The sequence below is a fragment of the Oppia nitens genome, unplaced genomic scaffold (assembly GCF_028296485.1).
Source record: "Oppia nitens isolate AA-2021 unplaced genomic scaffold, nextdenovo-longstitch-racon4-pilon3 scaffold2_pilon_pilon_pilon, whole genome shotgun sequence".
In the NCBI taxonomy this organism is placed as follows: domain Eukaryota; kingdom Metazoa; phylum Arthropoda; class Arachnida; order Sarcoptiformes; family Oppiidae; genus Oppia; species Oppia nitens.
This window is the reverse complement of record NW_026533210.1, coordinates 3,433,795-3,454,225: the sequence shown is the minus strand read 5'-3', so window position 1 is coordinate 3,454,225 and position 20,431 is coordinate 3,433,795. Positions and strand designations below refer to the sequence as shown.

The window sequence follows — 20,431 nt, the reverse complement described above, 5'->3', positions numbered from 1 at the left end:
TACTTTGTTTGTTCAAATAAATTATAAAACTGTTTATTTGCTTATAATAATTAGTTTGAATGTAGATTCCAATGAATAAATTATTTATTTATTTGTATTAAATCGTAAAAATTATCTATAATCTAATATTTTCCAATTTTTTTTATTTATTTAAAAAAAATGATAAATATTTTTTTAAAAATCATTTTAGGAAATGTTTGTAAATATTAAAAATAATTAAATTCTATTAGAAAATATTTGTAAAAATGATACATAAATTTTATTATAATACATATAAATTATATATATATATATATATATATTGAAAATATCTTATAAACCACAATATAAATTTAAAGTTTACTATTAAAATTGCATTAAATCAATATACAGTACATTCATAATCATATTCTGGGTTTAGATTGTATAGAAATTCTAACATATTTTAAGAGAATCCTATAAATATTAGTTTTAAAAATTTATTTTTTTAAATCATATTTTAATGATTACAATAATTTAGTAAAACATAATATTTTATGCATTAATTACATAATTTTATTGTACATTTATACAATTTAATAAGTAGTATTTATTAATATAATTATGATAAAATATAGACTATAATGTATACAAATTATTGATGCATAGTTAAATAAAAATAATTTTCTGTAATTTTATTTTATGTTGTATAATAATAATACAATTAAGTATATATATTATTAAAAATAAAATCTTTATGTAAATATTTTTTAACAAATAAATATATTCAAAATACATACCATAAATTTGATTTAATTTTCATTCTGGACTTAATTAAATTCCTTGAATCCATTTTATGAATTATAATAAATTAGATTATATCTAAAATTTTATGAATAAAATAATTTTTAAAACAAAACATTGTAAGAATAATCAATAAAAAAGTGTAATTCAAATATAAGCACAAATTATAAATAATATCGATAATAGTTGTATTTATATTTTATAAGATAATTAATAATTATATAGATACACAAATACACATTATAAATAATTATTATTATATTATACTACTTATAATTACTAATAATTATTATAGGATGTTTATTTGTAAAAATTTTTGTAAAACATATTTGTCATAATTATCTGTATGATATACTGTATATATCAATAAGATATTATTTTAACAAATATCTTACATGACTAATATGATTTTTTAAAAATTTTGTTTCTAAAAATTTGTATTATAAAATTTTTTGATATAAAGCTAAACACATGTATTAAAAAAATTTCACATTTTACAATATGTGTCTCTTTGATTGACACAATTGTAATCTTCAAGTTTTTTTTGTTCACTGTTTAAAGTATGTAATTGTGTTTTTTGTTGTTTGTATTTTTTAAAAATGATATTTTTCTTATTAGATAAAAAAATTATTGTAAAAATTATAAATTTCTAATATAGTCTCATACAGAAAAAACAATGAAAATTTGTTTAAACTATTTTTGTCAACTTATATGTTATTCAGTTAATAACCAAAATAAAAGATATATCGATAACATGTGAATTAATGCATGAAATAATTGATAATAAATCTATTAAAACAGTTTGTGATTTATTTGTTATAATAATAATATCTTTCGTGTTTTTGACATAACTTTATATTTGTATTTCAAACTATTATCAATGGTTCTGTAAATTGTATAAAATTGTATAAATTAGACAAATCAATACAGTTTATTATCTAAGATGACAACATTTTTATAATAAAAATTGATATAATTTTTTTTATATACCTAAATATGATATAATAGCAAAATAATAATGTATTATCAATAAATCAATAAAAAATAGACAAATATACAATCATTTTAAAATCAATGTCAAATTTATAAAGAAAAAATTATATTATTAAATAAACATACAATTGATAATTTTTAAATTAATAATATAAGATTTTAAATAATAAATTCATTGTGATTTCTATTTATTATTAATATATTTAGTTAATATATACTATACTATACTAATACATTACTATACTATATACTACATACAGTACTATATAATATATAATATACTATAATAATTTGTGATATACTGTGATCACTGATATATAGTGTCTTGATTTCCAACTAAAAAAAATGATTTTGTCGGTTCAGCGCTTATAACTGGGACTTAGTATGTCCACCTAACTTGACCAGTGGACGCTATTTCCGAAATTTTATTATAACTATAAATAACTATTTGTTGGGTTAGAAACTATAAAAACTTATAAATAATTATTTCATTGATTTTGAAAAATATAAGCATTAAATTGTAAAATATTGCACAATTATATGTAAAAACAAAAAGTAATAGTTATATAAATTATATAAAATGTGTAAACTGTTATCAACTCATATTACTTTTTCAACAATAGAAATAATTAGTTTATTTATATAAATCATTTTTGTAAATATGCTGAAAACAAGTGAATTATATATCAGTTGAAATATTTATAAGAAAATAAATAACTATTTCAATAACTATTTGGCTTTTTTGGCAATTATATTCAACTATTTAGTACAGTTTAAATAACTATTTTAACAACTATTTGACTTTTTTTAGCAACTATTATAACAACTATTTAATAGAGTATAAAAAATTATTAATCAATACACTACTGATATATTAACAATTTTATTTGACCTTATATTTATATGAATAAATAATTATGCTATTAATGATTTAAATTAGTTAAAAATGTATAATTATTGAATCTAAAATTCTTTAGGTTTTAAAAAATGAAACAAATGTGTTTATTAATATTAGATCACATTTAAATTAAATATTTCATTTAAAATACACATATTTTAAAGTTAATGAGTATATTTAAATTATTTATTTATAGATTTATTTTAATATTAATAATTTAAATTTAAGGATTTTAATAAAATGAATTAAAAAACTTTATAATGGATTTTTAATTAGTACCAATAGTGACTTTTTTATATAATAAATTGTGAAATAAATATTTTTATAAATAATTTTATAGAGATTAGAAAATATCATATTTTATGAATTTTGGAAATTAATTGTCAAATTAATTGTCAAATTAATTGTCAAATTATTGTCATTATAATAGCATATAATTATGTACAACTATTTTTATTTGGATAACATCTTCACACACAAAATGTTATTTACTAATAAAATATATTTTATTGTTATTTTAATAATTAAACTAAAAATAATAATAATCTTTTAAAATATAACATTAGATAACAATGATTGCAAACATTATGTGTGATTATTATTAGTACAAATAATTATATTCTACTTTTATCTTATCTAATAAAAATAAAAATATATTTATTTAAATTTTGATAAAATATTCTACTATAATAAAGTGTTAATATTATGTACTTTATATACAGTACAAATGAGCAAATAATAAATTAATTTTAATGTTATGTCAATATTTTTAATTACCGGTAATTGTAAACTTTAAGTTTTTTAATCTTATGCTTAATATCATAGTTATATTATATATACAGTATAGATACTGTATATTTATTAAATAAAGCTTATATAGCAAATATCGTATATATCACATTGAAAAAAATTAATTATTATTTTAGTTTTTAACTAATCGATTGAGATATATAGTAAATATACAATATATATATATATATACTGTATAAATAATATGTGGTAAATAATAATTGTTGCGTAACGACCACTAAAAACAGAGTCAAACCGTAGATTCATTTTTTTATGTATTTCACAAAAAAAATCATGAAATATAATAATATAATTTATTTTCGTTCATTTGGTTTGTTTAGAAAAACTTTTATTACAAAATAATAATAAATGAATAATAAAAATAATTAAAACATTTTTCAACAAAGAAAAAACAAACAAAAAAAAGTTAAAACTACTTTTCTAATGACAAACAATATTGAATTTGTGTTATGTATTTAAAATTATCTCTTATTTTAAATGATACACCAAAAGTAAATTGGATTTTTTTTATCTCTTTTTTCAGTATATTGTATATAAATTTTCACTGTTTATAACTTTTTATCGATATATACAATATTGTATTAATAGGAACTGTATTTAATGAAAGGGAAATGGCATCTAAACTTTTGGTCTGAATTAAATTTACCGTATATTTACATTACATTACATATGCATGTAGTTTGTGTGTGTGTGTGTGTGTGTGTATGTATGTATGTATGTATGTGTGTGTGTGTGTATGTATGTATGTGTGTGTGTGTGTGTGTGTGTGTGTGTGTGTGCTAACACTGTAATTTGTATATTTAATCAAATTATAAATTATAAAAATATAAATATGTTTAAAAATTGTATGATATGTTTATAAAAAAATATTCTCCAACAAATACATGCAAAAATTTTCTAAATAAATAATAGTAGTCACAAACAAAAATAAATTTTTTTTATGTTTTTAAAATTATAATAGACAAATATTTTTGTTAATTTAATATTATAATATAGAATATTAAAAATTTAAAATCAAATTAAATAAATATATAATTTTTATCTAAAAATTAAAATTTTATAAACAAATATCTTACCTCTTGTTTAAATAAATAAGTTTTAATTAAATATTCATAAGTTGCTTATTGTTGAAGTTTCTGAACACTTAATAAATTTAAATTTTCATAACTAAAGTGCATATCAACTGAAAAATTGTTTGGCAACTGTTTCTGTAAATGAATACAAATTAACTAATATTCAGATATTTTTGGTTTAATTGTATTGTTTATTATTATTATTATTAATTACAGATGTTTTTTATATTGAGCAATTAAACATATTTTTTCAATTGAAAATAATAGGCTTTAGTTAATTGTATTTAATTATATCATAATTTTATAATTAATATTTAACTTTTTTTTCTTTTCCCATTTGTTTTATTCTCTACAGTAAATTAATTTTCAAAATGATAACATCAAATGTCAATTATATAGTAAGTTAATGTACTCTCATATTAATAAATATCTGTGAAATAAGTTTTTTTATATAAAATAATTGAATGTTTGTTTTGTTGGTTTTTAATTTATAAAAGTATATAATACTATAAAACAAAACAAAAATTAACTAAATTAACATTTGTTACAATTAAATATATATATATATATACTTATATTTATAGTGTTTATTATTTTCAAAACATGATTGTTTTAAAACATTTTACTCAAAATGTTTGATCACTCAAATGTATTTCAAAAGTAATAATACTAATAAATTTTATATTATAGTTAATTATTACTAATACTATACTGTATAAAGATATTAATAATCGTCAAAATAAATAGTTACAAACAATTTAGTTGCTTATCATGTGACTAATAATTTTTCATTATCTGTAGGTATTAACATTTGAAAATTTGTAGTATTTTTAGCTATTAGTATATTATTTAGTAAATTTTAAAAATATATGATATATAAAAATACAATAGTTTTTGTAAACATTTTTATTATTGTTATAATATTATTTTGTAAGAGTAGATAATAACTTGTTATATATATATTGTATTTTTAAAAAATTACATGAACTAAAAAGTCAACTTCTCATCGGATATTAAATATTGATTAATAAAAATAAAACAAAAAATTTTGAAAAATTTAATAATAAAGGATTTCTGTGTCGAAAACAACAACACTAAATGTTTTCAAATATCTTATTTTTATATTAAAAAAACACTATTACTTTATCGTTATGATCAATAATAATACTGTATTATTTTTTTAGTATATTTATATTGTATAGAATATATCAAATATATAGTAATACATAATACCATACATTTTTTCTACAATATATTATATTATTTTTATATACTTTATTTACTATAATATAAATCTCTTTAAATTTATATTAATGCTAAAAGTAAATAAAATTAATTTTTTGTTGTTTTGAGTAGTACTAGACGTAATGCCAAATAAACATTTGACATCAAAACAGAAAATCAAACAAAAAAAACTAATATATCATAAAATTTTATATATTATATTATAATCCCGATATTTAATAATATACTTTTTTATTAAAACTACTAATTTATTTAAGAGTAAATTAATTTTTTGTAAACATCTTATGATCCCATTTTTTTATTGTAAATTAAATTAAATTTATGTTAGATATAGGGCTTATTAAAGCTACTAAAACAACTGAAACTATAATTTAATATTGTTTTTAAAGCATCAAAAAGAATACATTATATATATATTTAAAAAAAATATATTTGAGATGTTTTCAATAATACTAATTATAATAAAAAATCGTATTTTTATTTTATATAAATCACAAAATTAAATTGAATGCATCAATAATTTTGATTTTCATGCAAAACAATTACATAATTTTTTTTTATATTTAAAAATTGTATATTAATTAATTTTATATAAAAAATATTAATATTATTTAATGTTTCGAAATTTTTAATTTAGTTTTAATATCTAAATACAAATACAGTTTATACAAAAATTGATGATAATAATAATAATTATTATTATTATAATTTCATGTATAAATTAACTGTATGTATGTCTAGATTAACTACAATTATTGTTTGTATAGTATATATACTAAACTTATCTATCTATTAAATGTATCCATTTTATAATTAGCTCATAAAAATTCATTTAAAACCATATTAAAGAATAATAATTTAATATATATTTTAATCTGAAATTAATTAGTATAAAATGTATTTATGCGCCTATTTATAAAACATATTGTCATTAAAATTTAATTCATAATTATAATTCATAGTAAATGATAATTTTAATCACACATTTATATTTAACTCAAGCTGTTTTGATGGTTATTATATTTAAACAATTATAAGATTATATTTGAATTTTATATCATAATTTACTAAATTAAACACTAAAAATAATACTTTTATAAATATAAAATTATTTAGAAAAACAAAAAATCTTATATAATACTATAATAGCTAATACAATAGCTATAAATATAAAAATTACATGTATTTACTGTAAAGTACAGTCCAATTTGGTTTTACTGTTTAAATATTATATTATTATGTTATAAATATAAATTTGATATTTTTTACTAAAATATTTATTTTAATATAACAATAACATTTACAGAACAGTATATTCTACAAAATAAGTATTTATTTTTTTAATGCATTTACTAAACTGTATTATTTTTATATTTTATATATATATATCTTATATCTTAAGTCTTATTTTTATATTATTAATCTTATATTTTTAAAACTACTTTAAAACTACTTTAAAACTTCAGTACTATTGGTAAATCTGCAATATATGTAATACATTAATTGTAGTTTTATTTTAAATTTCTAATTTTATTATAGTTTTAGTATATATATTATCAAAATTTATTTTTTAATTTTTTAAAAATTTATTCCACACTTACCCAGACATTAGTAACTGATGTATTGGTGACTATAAAGTATATAAATTCCAAATGTTTAATAGATAACAAAATTACAAAATAATTAAAAAAATAATAATTATAATAATATATCCAATTTTAATACACAATCAAACCAACAACAAAAAAAGTAAAAACTTATTTAGTATCACATTTTATAAATATATATTTTTATCCTAACAAAATTTTACACTAATAATAACAAAAATAATAATTTATTATTATTATTATTATTTTAAAGTAAAATCAACAACAATACTGTATACCATTCAAAATGTAATAAATTTTAGTTGAATTGTTGACTAAAATAAATTAAGTGATTAAATATAATTAAAAGCAAACTTTCTCTATGTGTTGTTATCTAATAAATTAAAAATAAAATAAAAATTAATTTTTGAAACAATAACTTATAATAATAATTTGTCATTTATAAAAAACGAGTGACTTTAAATTGTAATTAAATTTTATCACAAAATTACAGTGTGATAAAAGCCTAAACTAAATAAATACATTTATTACTAAATTAACAAAAGATTTTTATTATTATTATTATTAAAGTCATTCATATGATATATTAAACTCTATATATATAATGAGTTTAATTTGTTTTCAATGGATTTATTTGTTTGTATAAAAATATATCTCAGTCTCAGAATAATAATATTTTTTTAAAAAAAACAATACAATATTGTATAATATAATATTAAATATTTATGTGATTTTTAATTATATGAACTTTTATAGGTCAAAACATTACATACAGTACTTGGAAACACACAGATAGGAAAATACCTGTGCCTTAAGCTCAGGTATGGCAAAGATTATACATAGTATTACATACACACACACACACACACACACCGTATACTGTAATACAAGAAATGGCTTATTATTTGGTTAACTTTAAATAAATCAGTGACTTATATACTCAAAAATAACATTTTTATAATAGGGTATTGTATGCTATATCATGAGTTATTTGTAATACATTTTTTTGTGTTTTTTATTTTAGTTTTGCTATTTTTGATGATTCAATTCATTTGATAACCAATTCATAGCTACAAAAAATTCACGACAAAAACAAAACATAATAAATAAATAAAATAAAAACGTTTTTTTCACTCACACGAGGATTCATTGACTTTAACGGAGTGTTTGTCTATTAAAAAGCAATAATTTTTGTTTAATTTCTTTAATAATTTTCTTAAAAGAAAAACTTGTATTTCAATCAAATATTTCAAATTTATTTTGTGATTTATAGTTTTTTTAGTAGTAGTAGTAGTAATAATAAGTAAAATAATTATTAGTTTTTATTTTAGCCAATTACATTAAATGTAAAATAATTATAATCATATAAAAAATATTTTCAATTCAAACTCAATCATAACAGTATAAAATAAATAACTTTTAGAAATATTTATAAATTAAATATACAGTATTTATTTTAAATAATAATTACCGTATTATTATTTTAAATAAATATCAAATAAACATTTTATGTCATATAAATTAATGAATGATTTTATTTATCATTTAATAATTTATAACTAATTTCTAAATATGCAATACATTTAAAAATGGCAAAATTAAATAATTAATACGATTTCCAATTGTTTATTATAATTACAATTTTATATAAAAAATTATACAAACATTTATAATGTTGTTATTTTCATATTTATCAATATAAATGAATTACAATGTTTTTTTATTGCAAATAACTTTTAATTAATAAAAAAAAATTAACAATAAATTGCCTAATGTTACAATAAATAATAGTTTGCCAATTAATGTAATAAAACAATAATATGACACACAAAATAAATATTAAATAAAAATAAAAAGTTTAGACAGATAATAGCAATTGTTTTGCGATTAAAAATAGCAATTATTAAAAAAATATATCAAATATTTCTAAAACAAAATAAAACATTATTTTTTCAAAAAAACGTCATAATAATTAAACTAAAATATTAATATTTTTTTTAAATAAGAAGCTCGATAATGTGTTAAGTTTTAATGAAAATATTATTAATTAAAAAAATGATATTAGTGATAAAAATTGTGATTCAAAAAATGCTAGATTATTTTTTTTGTAATTATTAAAAACATTAAAATACACTTTGAGGTAGAATTTTAGGATAATATCATTAATTAAATAATTATTTAAAAAACAATGATTTCAAGATTTTTTTAAAAAAGATTTTTAAGCAATAAAAAAATAACCATGAAAAATACATTCATTAATTTCAATTAATATTAATATTTAAAAAAAACATATATTAATATCAAATTTATAATGACTCACAACTATTAATATATTATTATTTTTTTTTTTTAAATGATCACTTATTTAAGGCATATTTTGTTTGTTTTGATAAATAAAACAACATTTAGGCACTAAATTCAACAGTAGATTGTCTACCAAAAAAATAATAATAATTTACTCTATTTATAAATAGATGGTATTTTATAATTGCAATCGTCTATTGTGTCAAATTTTAAGTATTTAATATAATATTAACATTAATTCAAATATATTTTTTCCAAAAAAAAATATTACTGATGTTATTATAATTAACAATTCATAATAAATTATTTATAATAATAATAATAGTGCTTTTTAAAAAACAATTGAAAACTTGTATTTAAAAAATATGTATAAAATTTATATCAAAAAATAAATTTTTGATATAAAATAATTTCTACTAAAAAAATTGAGTAAACATTGATTTAGATGACTGGGTTTTGAAGTGTTGTTATGTCAGCTCATATTTTACGGTCAACTGGATTCTTGGATTTCGGCATAAACTTTACCATCGATTTGCGGCAAAATAATGTTATCTTCGGTAATCTTTTCTAAGACAAACGGTGTGGACAACTCTATTATCTCTTTTGAGTCGCATTTGCGTTTGAAATAGTACTGCCAATTGCCGGCCTTGTATGGTATCGTACGTTTAAATTGACGAAACGTAACCGAAGTACCGGCCACTGGCAATCGATAAGGCATCGGTTCGGTCGAATACTTAACAATAATGACCACAGTTGGCTGTTTACCGTAGCTCACGCGTGACATCGTCGTGGGCGGCGGAGGCATTGATTGTATTGACGGCATAGACTTAGTTGTTGGAACAGTTCCGGGATTGTGATCAAAAGAAGACTTTGGATGAAAACCGTGATTCCCGTAACTCTTGGGCGGTGACAGACGACACCTGACAATTGATTCGGGAGTCTCAGTGGGCGTATCAATAGTCAGAGCAATATGTTTGCCGAGTATATCATCGTTATCTTCTTCTGGTGCAAACGGTTTCTCTTTAATCAGATCCCGAATGTTTGGCTTACAAACGGCTACTTCTGTCACATTGGTGTTGTTGTTGGCTGTTTGCTGTTCACACAATACAATCAATTTTTCTTTCAGACTTTTGTCATTTGTGTCGAGTTTCTCCATCTTTGTTCTGACGGCTTCCAACTTAATCATCAAAACTTTAGCGAATTCGTCGACATTTGACGGCTGAATACGATGTGAACCATCCATTGGACGCATTGTTCGCGGCTGATGTAATAAGAAATTATTTTTAATCTGACCATTGATTGTATTGAGTTTGGCATTTTGCTGGATCTGTTGGATCTCCAGATTCGACTGACCGATCTTCTTGTTTCTGATATTCCTGTTTTCACGGGAACCCTCCAGTTGTGGTCCGTTCGTTAAAGACATTGAATTGTTGGTTGAATGAGAAGAAGTGGACACATTGGTACTGGTGTCCTGAGCCGATGGTGGCAAATGTGGCGCATATGTCACGTGATACGGGTTTGGCGGAGTGGGCATCGCTTTTGACCTCATATATGACTGCATTCCCAGCCGTCGGACATTGTTGTTGCCAATCGGATGCGGTTCGTTGATAACTTTTGGCAGATGCAAACCGCCGCTAGTATTACGTTGAGCTTTCAAATTTTTTAGACGACGATTCAATATGTTTGGCGATACCCGTGTTGGCCGGCCATCCATAAACATATTAAACTTGTGACTAATGTGAGATCTATCGGCACTGTTGTTGGACGCGTCACCAGATTTGGCGGACGTTTGAAACTCCGAGTCTTCAAAAACTGTGGGCAGTGTTTTGTAATCACCGAACTCGCTGTGAGAACTGTAATCTTCGAGACTGGATTCCATCGATACGAATGACATCGAATCGATGTTGTTTGACGAATGAGTTTCATCAATGTTTGTGATGTTGACTGTGTAATCACTGGCTGCAACTTCGGCGGTGCCACCGACGGCACCCATTGGTTGGTCATCACTGATGCTTGCAATATATTCTATATACGTATCCGATTGGAAAAAATTTAAATAAATGTCACTCTTTAGTTGCTCCTCGACTTCTTGTTGGGCGGCGTTGAACACCTGTTGGTTATATCGCGGATCTAAATCATGATCAGCTGTCGGTTCGCTCAACAAGTCTTTTTTGAGTGTTTCTCTGACATTGTCGGACAGTGGTATAGTATTGGCATACTTGATAAACCTCTTATATATGGCACCGACAACTTTCTTAATCTTCTCCCTGTCCTCCGGTGCTATCTGTTTGAGACCTTCGCAAGCGTACCAAAACTTTAGTAGATTTTCTAGTCCGCCGCCCGATTGTACTAAAAACTTCATGAACAGGTCGGCGCCCTTTTCATCGTAAATCAAATGATAAAAATCGTGACTCCAGCGCACGTGCGGCGGTGTCTCGTAGGACACGTCCGAGTGTGGAGTCAATGAGGCCGATCCACATGGGGTTCGGTCAATCAACGGGTCACTCATAGATGACGAGTTGTTGACAGTTGTCGTTGTTGGTGTTGCGGCAGCAAAATTGGCGGTTCGTGGCGTTGGCATCGGTGGCATAGATGGCAATGAAATGGATGTAGAATATGATGTGGGCTGTGATGATGACAAATGATGAGCAATAGATTTCGATGGCTTTTTACCGATGGCCGTCGGGTTTACGGTATTAGCAGTTTGCTGGCCATTATAATCTTGTTGTAGTTTATCGCCGACACTCATATTGGACTTATCTGTTAAACAAACAAAAAAATTAAAATACTTTATATTCACATAAATGTTACTAAAAATTGATTATTGAATATAAAACACAGTTTATATCAGTAACTAAAATAATATACAATTTATAAATACAGTCTATTAAATAATACTTGATATTGTATTATCACATAAAAAAACTATTGAGACAAACATAATTGCTGTCACTTTAATCACTTAATTGAAATCCCTATTATAATAATTTATTTGATAACCAATTGATAACTTTAAAAAAAATAATAACAATGTTTTTATATAATTAATTCATTGATAAGAAAAAAATAAAATATTAATAATATATCATTAATTGATATATTGATATTAATTCACATGCAAGTCATTATATTGTAATTAATAGCTGTATTTAGTACTAAATAATTATAGACATAAAATTGTTATCAAAACTTTTTTTTTTTTTGAATTAACACTTTTAAAACACTTAATATTTTATTTGAGTGATATATTGTATTTTAAAAAATATAATATCATACCTTTAATGGCATTTAAATTAATTTTATTGGCATTAATTAATTTATTTTTATTATTAATAATATTAATTGTATCACTACTTTGATTGCTATTACTATTTACATTATTATTGTCATTATTATTATTATTACTATTACTACTACTACTTGTAGTAGTAATTTGTGGCAAATTATTATTATTATTACTATTATTATTAGCTATAATTGAATTACAATTACTATTAATAACAGTATTGTTATTATTATTATTATTAATATTTGTAACCCTTATTGCATTTGTTGTACTCATTATTAATAACTGTTGTAATAATAATTAATTAATTAACTAATTAACCAATGATTTAATGATGAAAACAATATTACGATTATTTTGATTGTATTTTGCATATTAATAATAATATATCATTTGATAATATTTTCTTATTGATAATAATTATCTCTTTTTTTTTTAAAAAAAATATTACATTAATTTCAATATGAAGTTTTGATTGACAGCACAAACAAAACTATAGACACAAAACTTAAAAACAATAAAAAACAAAATACTTTTAGTAAATTTTTTTTAAAAAAATTATTAGTTATTATTTATAATTACATACTATTATTATATATGATACTAATAATTATTTGTTTTGCAAACTTGTTTTTACTTTTATTTATTCAAAAAAAAAAAAAATTATTAAAAATAAAAGTTATTATTATTATTATTGTCGTCTCTTGTCTTATGAATTGTGTATTGAGTTAAACACATAATAAAACACATGAAAAACAATTACATAATACAAACACTGTGTTGTCATAACATAAAACAATTCAATAATAATAATAATAATAAAGTTTTCAAACTAATTATTGAATACATTATTCAACTTATGATTACTAACTAATGATTTAAAAAAACAAAATCAAATTAAATCCAAAACTTAATTAATATAAACCACAAAAAAATCGTAACAAAACTCATGTCATGTCTTTGTCAGCCATTTATTACTGTTTATAATAGCAGTCATTGAGAGAGCACTCACTCACTGACTCTCTCTCTCTCTCTCAATGGTCTCTATCATAGCTCTCTCTCTTTCTCTCTCTCTCTCTCTCTCTTACACTCATTCACTATCTCTCTCTTTCTTTCTCTCTCTCTCTCTCATGTGTTTTACAATCGCTGTACTAACTGTACGATCCCTTAGCTATAGTAAAATCCATAGCATAGTATGTTTTGAGTAATTTTACGGCAATTGACGTTATAATAGCATTTCATTCATATATTCAAACTTTTTTTTCGAGAGACAGTACACCTTATAGGACGTCCAAAAAAACCTTTCACCAAATGAATATCATATTTTAAAAATTTTAATATAAGTAAATTTTTTTTCTAAACCTATCTTTAACTTGAAATGTCTTTATGTATGGATCCGCTAAACATAGACTTATTTTGATAACACTATATCTTAATCAATCAACAATTTTATAGTATTAGTAATAATTTGATTAAAAAAAATATTATTCAAAATAGAAAACTATTCAAAATACAAAAATAACTTTTACACACAAACACACACATAACTTATATATATCTTTAAAATTGCATTACAATCTATTAAACTTAAATATAATAAGAAAAACTTATCTATACTTTACATAACAAATAAAATTATATTAAATACAAACAGTATTAAAACAAAAATTACCGATAATTAAAAATGACTATTTTAAATGTATATAAGATTTATATAAAATTAAAAATATATGAAACAGTGTATATAAAAAACAATTACCGATACCGGTATATAATAATAATAATTATAAAATATAAATTATAAACTAATTCAATTAAAATTAACAATTAGTTGTTAGCCTCGGGTGTTGGTCTGATTTTTTTCGGCCGTCCCCTAGGTTTCGGTATTCGTGGCTTTGAATCAGCAGTAATGGCCGTATTGTTGTTGTTGTCGCCGAACACATTGTTGACCAACGACTTTGGTTTCCGTCCCGGCTTTTTCTTCAGCTTTACAATATTATAAGTGTTGGCGCCGTTCGGATCGATGTTCTCTTTGTTTTCACTTAACATATCCACCACTTGTTGGACACACTTTTGGCATTCGTCAAGATTGACGGCTGACGCCAACGATTGCGGTTCTAGTTTGTCGTTGTCCTCAAGTTTGGCGGCCGAACACTCAGCGATTTCACTATTTATCAATTTTGTATTATCATTGATGGCATCTTTACTATTAGTTGCCGTCATTAGTTCCATTGGTTGTGTGAGTGCACTGTCGCCGACTCGTTGAGCTATCATATGGTGTCCATCGGTTGTAACACTGGCTCCGTCGGCGTCCTCTACAATCACATATTGATATCCGTCGGCAGTGGTTATGTATTTCTGGCCGTTTGACTCCTGGACTTCGAGCACCTGTGTTGTGTCAAAAGAGCTCTCAGGTGTCGTCGATTCGTAGTATTGGTACTGTCCTGTCATCAGAGTCGGGTACAAATCAAGCAGTTTGGCCGACATTGGCGGCGGAATTACTGGCATATAGTCCTACAATCAAATAATAAAACTAATAGCAATGCTTTTCGGGTGCAAATAAATGCTATATCAATGAGCTTACGGTACACTTCACGCCCTGACATTTGCTGAGATGTAGCAAAAAAGCAACGGTATGTTCGAGAACTGTCGCTTTATCGGTCTTATCGGTAACGCCCGGCACGAGGACCCGCAAGGCCTCGCACGAGCACTTCATACGCGACCGACGCAGCCGTTCCTTATGATTATGCAATTCGCGCGCTTCATGTGATGGACAGTATGGACGTTGCGAACGATCGCTATTCATCACCGATAACATAGAATAGTTGCCGATATCGCCGCCCGATTCCATGCACTGCAGCTGATATACTGGTCGATCGGTTGGCAGCTGACCGCCGTCGTTATCGCCGCCAGTAGTCATCGGTTCTTCAACGCAAGTATTATCATCGCTGGCCATCGATTCTGTTGTAAACGATTCGGTGCGCATATTCTCGTCAGCGGCGACCTCTTGATTGGTCAGCAGCAGAACCTGTGCGGCGGTGGTCGCGTCGGTCGAGACATTGGCCAACGTTTCCAATTGTGTCCAAACCTTTGGCGATTGAGAACCGATAGTCATTGCGGCGGAAGAAGAAGTTTCGGCCACCATTTCAGGACAGTTGTCGCGAATTGTTGTCGTCGTCTCCATAAAATCCATTTGTCTTTCGATCGGTAATATGTTTCGGTCACTTAACCCGAATCGAGTGGTCAATCAATTTGGTGTACAAAACAATAATCACTTTTTTTGTATTAAAAAATCAAAACAATTCAATCAATTAGTTATTCGAATACTATTTGAAAACAATGTGTCATTCAATCGACTGTCAAAATACATGATTGTATTGCACTTAGAGTTCGATTCGCGCCATAAATCCATTTGATTGGCTATAATAATACAGTTCTGTGAATACACTGTGTTTTCAATCAAAACAGTGATAACACTAAATGTCTTAACAGACAACTATATTATTGTGTATACAGTTAACACATTTTTAGTGCTCATAATATACTAAACAAATAGTGTTTGCAATGGTGTTTGTGTGCTATTTGATAGCAACTATTTTATTGTGTAGTTAACACTATTTGACTAACTGTTATATAACTGTATCGACAATAAGTTATTAATTAATTAATTAAATTATAATATAAATAAAATCATTTAAAAAGTTTTTAGCTGTAATTAAATATTAATTAAGTTTTCAATTAATTAGATTTCAATTGAAAAAAATAATATTTTTATTCATTTTTTTTTAAACATACAAACATTAATAAAGTTATTATTTTAAAAAATTACAAATAGTATTAGATAATTAAAAAAAATAAAACAATTTTTAAATAGTTTTTTAAACTTTTTTTTGATTTGACTTTTTTCTGTATCACAATTATTGGTCATAATATTGCAATTTGCGGTACTTTTTATTGTCATCTGTTTAAACAGCAATTGTATGACATCTGCACCGACCGTTTTTAAGCTGTAGATTAAACAGAGCCAACTGTCCCGGCATTTCAATTTCCACTTCATCGGTACATTTGCATCCAATAGTAAACACTTGACCCAAATAGTTATTTTCGTTGAGATGTTTGACAATTTTTCTCCACATATCCGACTCTTGTGACATATTCTCGAAATTGCCGACACAGTAGAGGGCATGTCTGGCCCGGGAAAGGGCGACATTCACACGGTTTTCGTTCTGCAGGAAACCAATTGATCCCATTTTGCTGCTCCTGACAAACGATATGACAACGATATTGTTTTCTTCGCCTTGAAAGCCGTCCACCGAACTGACCCGTACTTTAAGTTTGGGCGGTTCATTGGTCTGACTAAACAATGGATTGCATTCATCTACCAGTTCTTTCTTAACAACAAACACCTCTTCCTGTTCAAACATCAGATGTTTGATTTCGGATAACTGGGAGTTATAGGTTGCGAGAACAGTGATGTCGTCGCCTGAATATCCGCGTAACAGTAGATACTTAACAAATTCTACAATCATTTTTGCCTCGTGAAGATTGGATCGGCTTCTGTCATGTGATTGTCTGGAATGGGTGTTGTCTTCAATGTGTTTGTGATCAATGAAATACATATTTTTGCCAAATGTATAGTTGATATTGGGATAAACGGTAACTTTTTGAGCATTGGTTAACTTGATGTCGTAAAAGTTGGCCACTTTGAGCAGTTCTGCAATACACGGTCTCATACGGAACTGTTGTTGCAATTGCTGGTACGGCATATTCATTGTGACCATACGCTCGAATAGAGAGATATCCATTTTGTATTCCGTAGTCAATTCACGGACATTGGTGATCGGTCGCAACTGTTTGTGGTCACCGACTAGAATGATATGTTCAATGTTTGAAGGCATGGCCGCAACAATATGTCCTTCAAGTACTTCTGCAGCCTCTTCGACAATCATAATTTGTGGATCAAACATATCTATCAGTTGACTATATTTGGCGGCACCGGTAATCGTACAGCCAATCACTTGTGCCTCAGAGCACAACAAGCGCTGAAGTTTACAATATTTTGATTGATATTCAGTAATCTCTTCGCTAAGTGTTTCCCAAATATTATTACACCTTTTCTTCATGTGATCGAAGAATAATTCTCTCCAATAGAGATAAAGTTTCCATCTTTTATTAACTTGTGATTCGATCAGTGATTCCTCTGTCTGATTGTCTGATTGGTTATCATTTGATCCAATTATATCATCAAACTTCGTGCTAATGTCGTTCATAGAGTAGACATCTCTGACCCAATCCTCAATAATATCGTATAATTTTGTTGAAGATAAACGCTTTTGTTTGAGTTTTGTCCAATCAATGACTGATGTCTTACCAAATAACCAGTGCTTTATAGGATTTTCTTCTTCGTCGCCGATTTCACGGCTTAAACGATCAAAATAAGCGGTAAAGATGTTATTTTTCGGTCGTATAAACGGATCGATGACATTGTAATCCAATATTAGGGAAAAACTTTTCTTAATCATCTTAAATATGTTTTCCATTTCTGATTTCAAATTTGATAATCTTTTTTGTCTTTTCAAACATTTAATATTTTGTTTGAAAACCAACGGATAAAACTTTGGTCGCAAATTAAAAGGTTTTTTCTTTTGTTTCCTAAATTTATCCATAATATTAAACAACTTAAACTCTTCTAATTCTTTACTTTCAGATTTGCCGCCAATTCGGACAACATTTTGATTGAACTTCAAAATCCCTTCGAGAAACTGATCCAACGCATGGTTCTTATAGCAGACTATGAGAATCGGACGGCGATTGTCGGTTGGATTCCTAACATTTTCGTTATCCAACAAACACTTGACTAGTTTGAGGCCAACAAATGTCTTTCCAGTACCGGGTGGACCTTGAGTTATAGCAAATTCTTTAGTGATGGCCGCGTAAAATGCTTCAAATTGTTGGCCATCAAAAATGGACGCATTTTTGGCTAATAATTTGTGATTTGAGTCAATAAGTTTAACTGACTTTAACGGGTCTTTAGTATCATCGACTTCACCATTCAAACCATTAACTGCATCATTATTTTCCGGTGCAATACACGACATATCATAAAACGACTCATTATTTAAGTATTTTGGTTCAATAATTTTTCGTTTAAGTTTAACCAAATATTCCTCGAAGGGAACAGTTATTAGTTTTTGAAGTTTAGTCAATGTATGTGTCATTCCCTCGAAATAAGTCAATGACTCGACGCCAATGTACTCGAGGTTTGGTTTGAGTGCAAATTCAAACAACTGTTGACACTGTAGTTCATCCAAATCCACTTTAAGACTGAACTCCCAAATAATTTCATTTGAATTGCGTTCCGCCGGTTCATTGAGTCTACTCTTAACAATCACACCGAAAACCAGTGAATTATTGAATTTGTCGCACGAAAGACACATTAGATTTCCCTCAAGCAGTGGTTGAAAATCCTTTATTTTTTTGTATATCATAATTGTTTAGACAAATCTCAATGATATAGATTTAACCTAAAATCAAATTTACCTGAAGATTAACTGATTCGAGATGCGAGTAATCAAAGCTAAAGTCAATGGTAGGTCCGTATCGATTGTGGACAACAACTTTGACCGGTTTAATAAAAAAGTAAACATTTGAAACAATGTCCGGATGACTGTCAATCACTTCACGCAATGTCTTCTTCTTCTTCTTAAATACTCTTCGATGTTGTGGTTGTTGTCCATCTTCTTGTTGTTGACTGTCTTGTTGTCCACTATTTTCCAAATCCTGTTCCGTTTGATAGTCAATCAGTACTTGTCTTAATCTGTTTACATCGTCGACCAGCGGACGGACTAACTCTTCGCGCAATAAACCAAATTGAGTGCTAAGATAATGGTCACAGTCTTCATACTCTTTGTCGACCAAATTGGGCTCCAATTGGGGTTCATATTCTCGACGGATGTCATCGACCGTTGTGTGTGCCGTCACTGACCGAAAATTTGACCAAAAATTTTGTTGACGACTACTACCATCATCGGCAACAACAACAACCATACTTTAGATGATAACAACAACAACAACAACAACCATATAATAACTAAAGATCTTCTTCATCGACGACTACGACTATCACCAGAAAACAAAAACATATGATATGTTTGAATGAGTTGTCAATCAAAACAACCTGTAATTCAATACATAAGTAATCAATAGTTAGTTATTTATTATATATTTTTTAAGTAAACTTTTTTTAAAAATTGTTTATAATTTATGTTTTTATTTGTGTCATCAATAATGTTGTGTTAAATATTAGTCAACCCTATTATAATACACACAAAAAAAGTTTTACATTAAACATTAGATATTTTAATTTTTATAAAACTATTAACTAACGTTATTTATGGTATTCAATTAAAATATATTGGCGCACTTACATAAATAATCCAAGGTTCATTTAGTT

General features: G+C 25.4%; 3 protein-coding genes across 3 annotated transcripts; all 3 read right to left on the bottom strand.

Annotated features, from left to right (window-relative positions):
- Positions 1 to 10,143: 10,143 nt before the first annotated feature.
- Positions 10,144 to 13,026, bottom strand: LOC128955034 (axin-1-like). The gene is made up of 2 exons (XM_054300667.1): positions 12,969 to 13,026; positions 10,144 to 12,452 (listed from the first exon to the last, which is right to left on the bottom strand). Exon 2 carries the CDS (start codon positions 12,439 to 12,441, stop codon positions 10,183 to 10,185), a length of 2,259 nt encoding a protein of 752 aa, XP_054156642.1. The 5' UTR covers positions 12,442 to 12,452; positions 12,969 to 13,026; the 3' UTR covers positions 10,144 to 10,182.
- Positions 13,027 to 14,747: 1,721 nt separating this feature from the next.
- Positions 14,748 to 16,443, bottom strand: LOC128955334 (uncharacterized). The gene is made up of 2 exons (XM_054300998.1): positions 15,563 to 16,443; positions 14,748 to 15,492 (listed from the first exon to the last, which is right to left on the bottom strand). The coding sequence occupies exons 1-2, from the start codon at positions 16,169 to 16,171 to the stop codon at positions 14,806 to 14,808; spliced, it is 1,296 nt and encodes a 431-aa protein (XP_054156973.1). The 5' UTR covers positions 16,172 to 16,443; the 3' UTR covers positions 14,748 to 14,805.
- Positions 16,444 to 16,887: 444 nt separating this feature from the next.
- Positions 16,888 to 20,171, bottom strand: LOC128954942 (NFX1-type zinc finger-containing protein 1-like). The gene is made up of 2 exons (XM_054300558.1): positions 19,519 to 20,171; positions 16,888 to 19,445 (listed from the first exon to the last, which is right to left on the bottom strand). The coding sequence occupies exons 1-2, from the start codon at positions 20,023 to 20,025 to the stop codon at positions 16,944 to 16,946; spliced, it is 3,009 nt and encodes a 1,002-aa protein (XP_054156533.1). The 5' UTR covers positions 20,026 to 20,171; the 3' UTR covers positions 16,888 to 16,943.
- Positions 20,172 to 20,431: the final 260 nt, after the last annotated feature.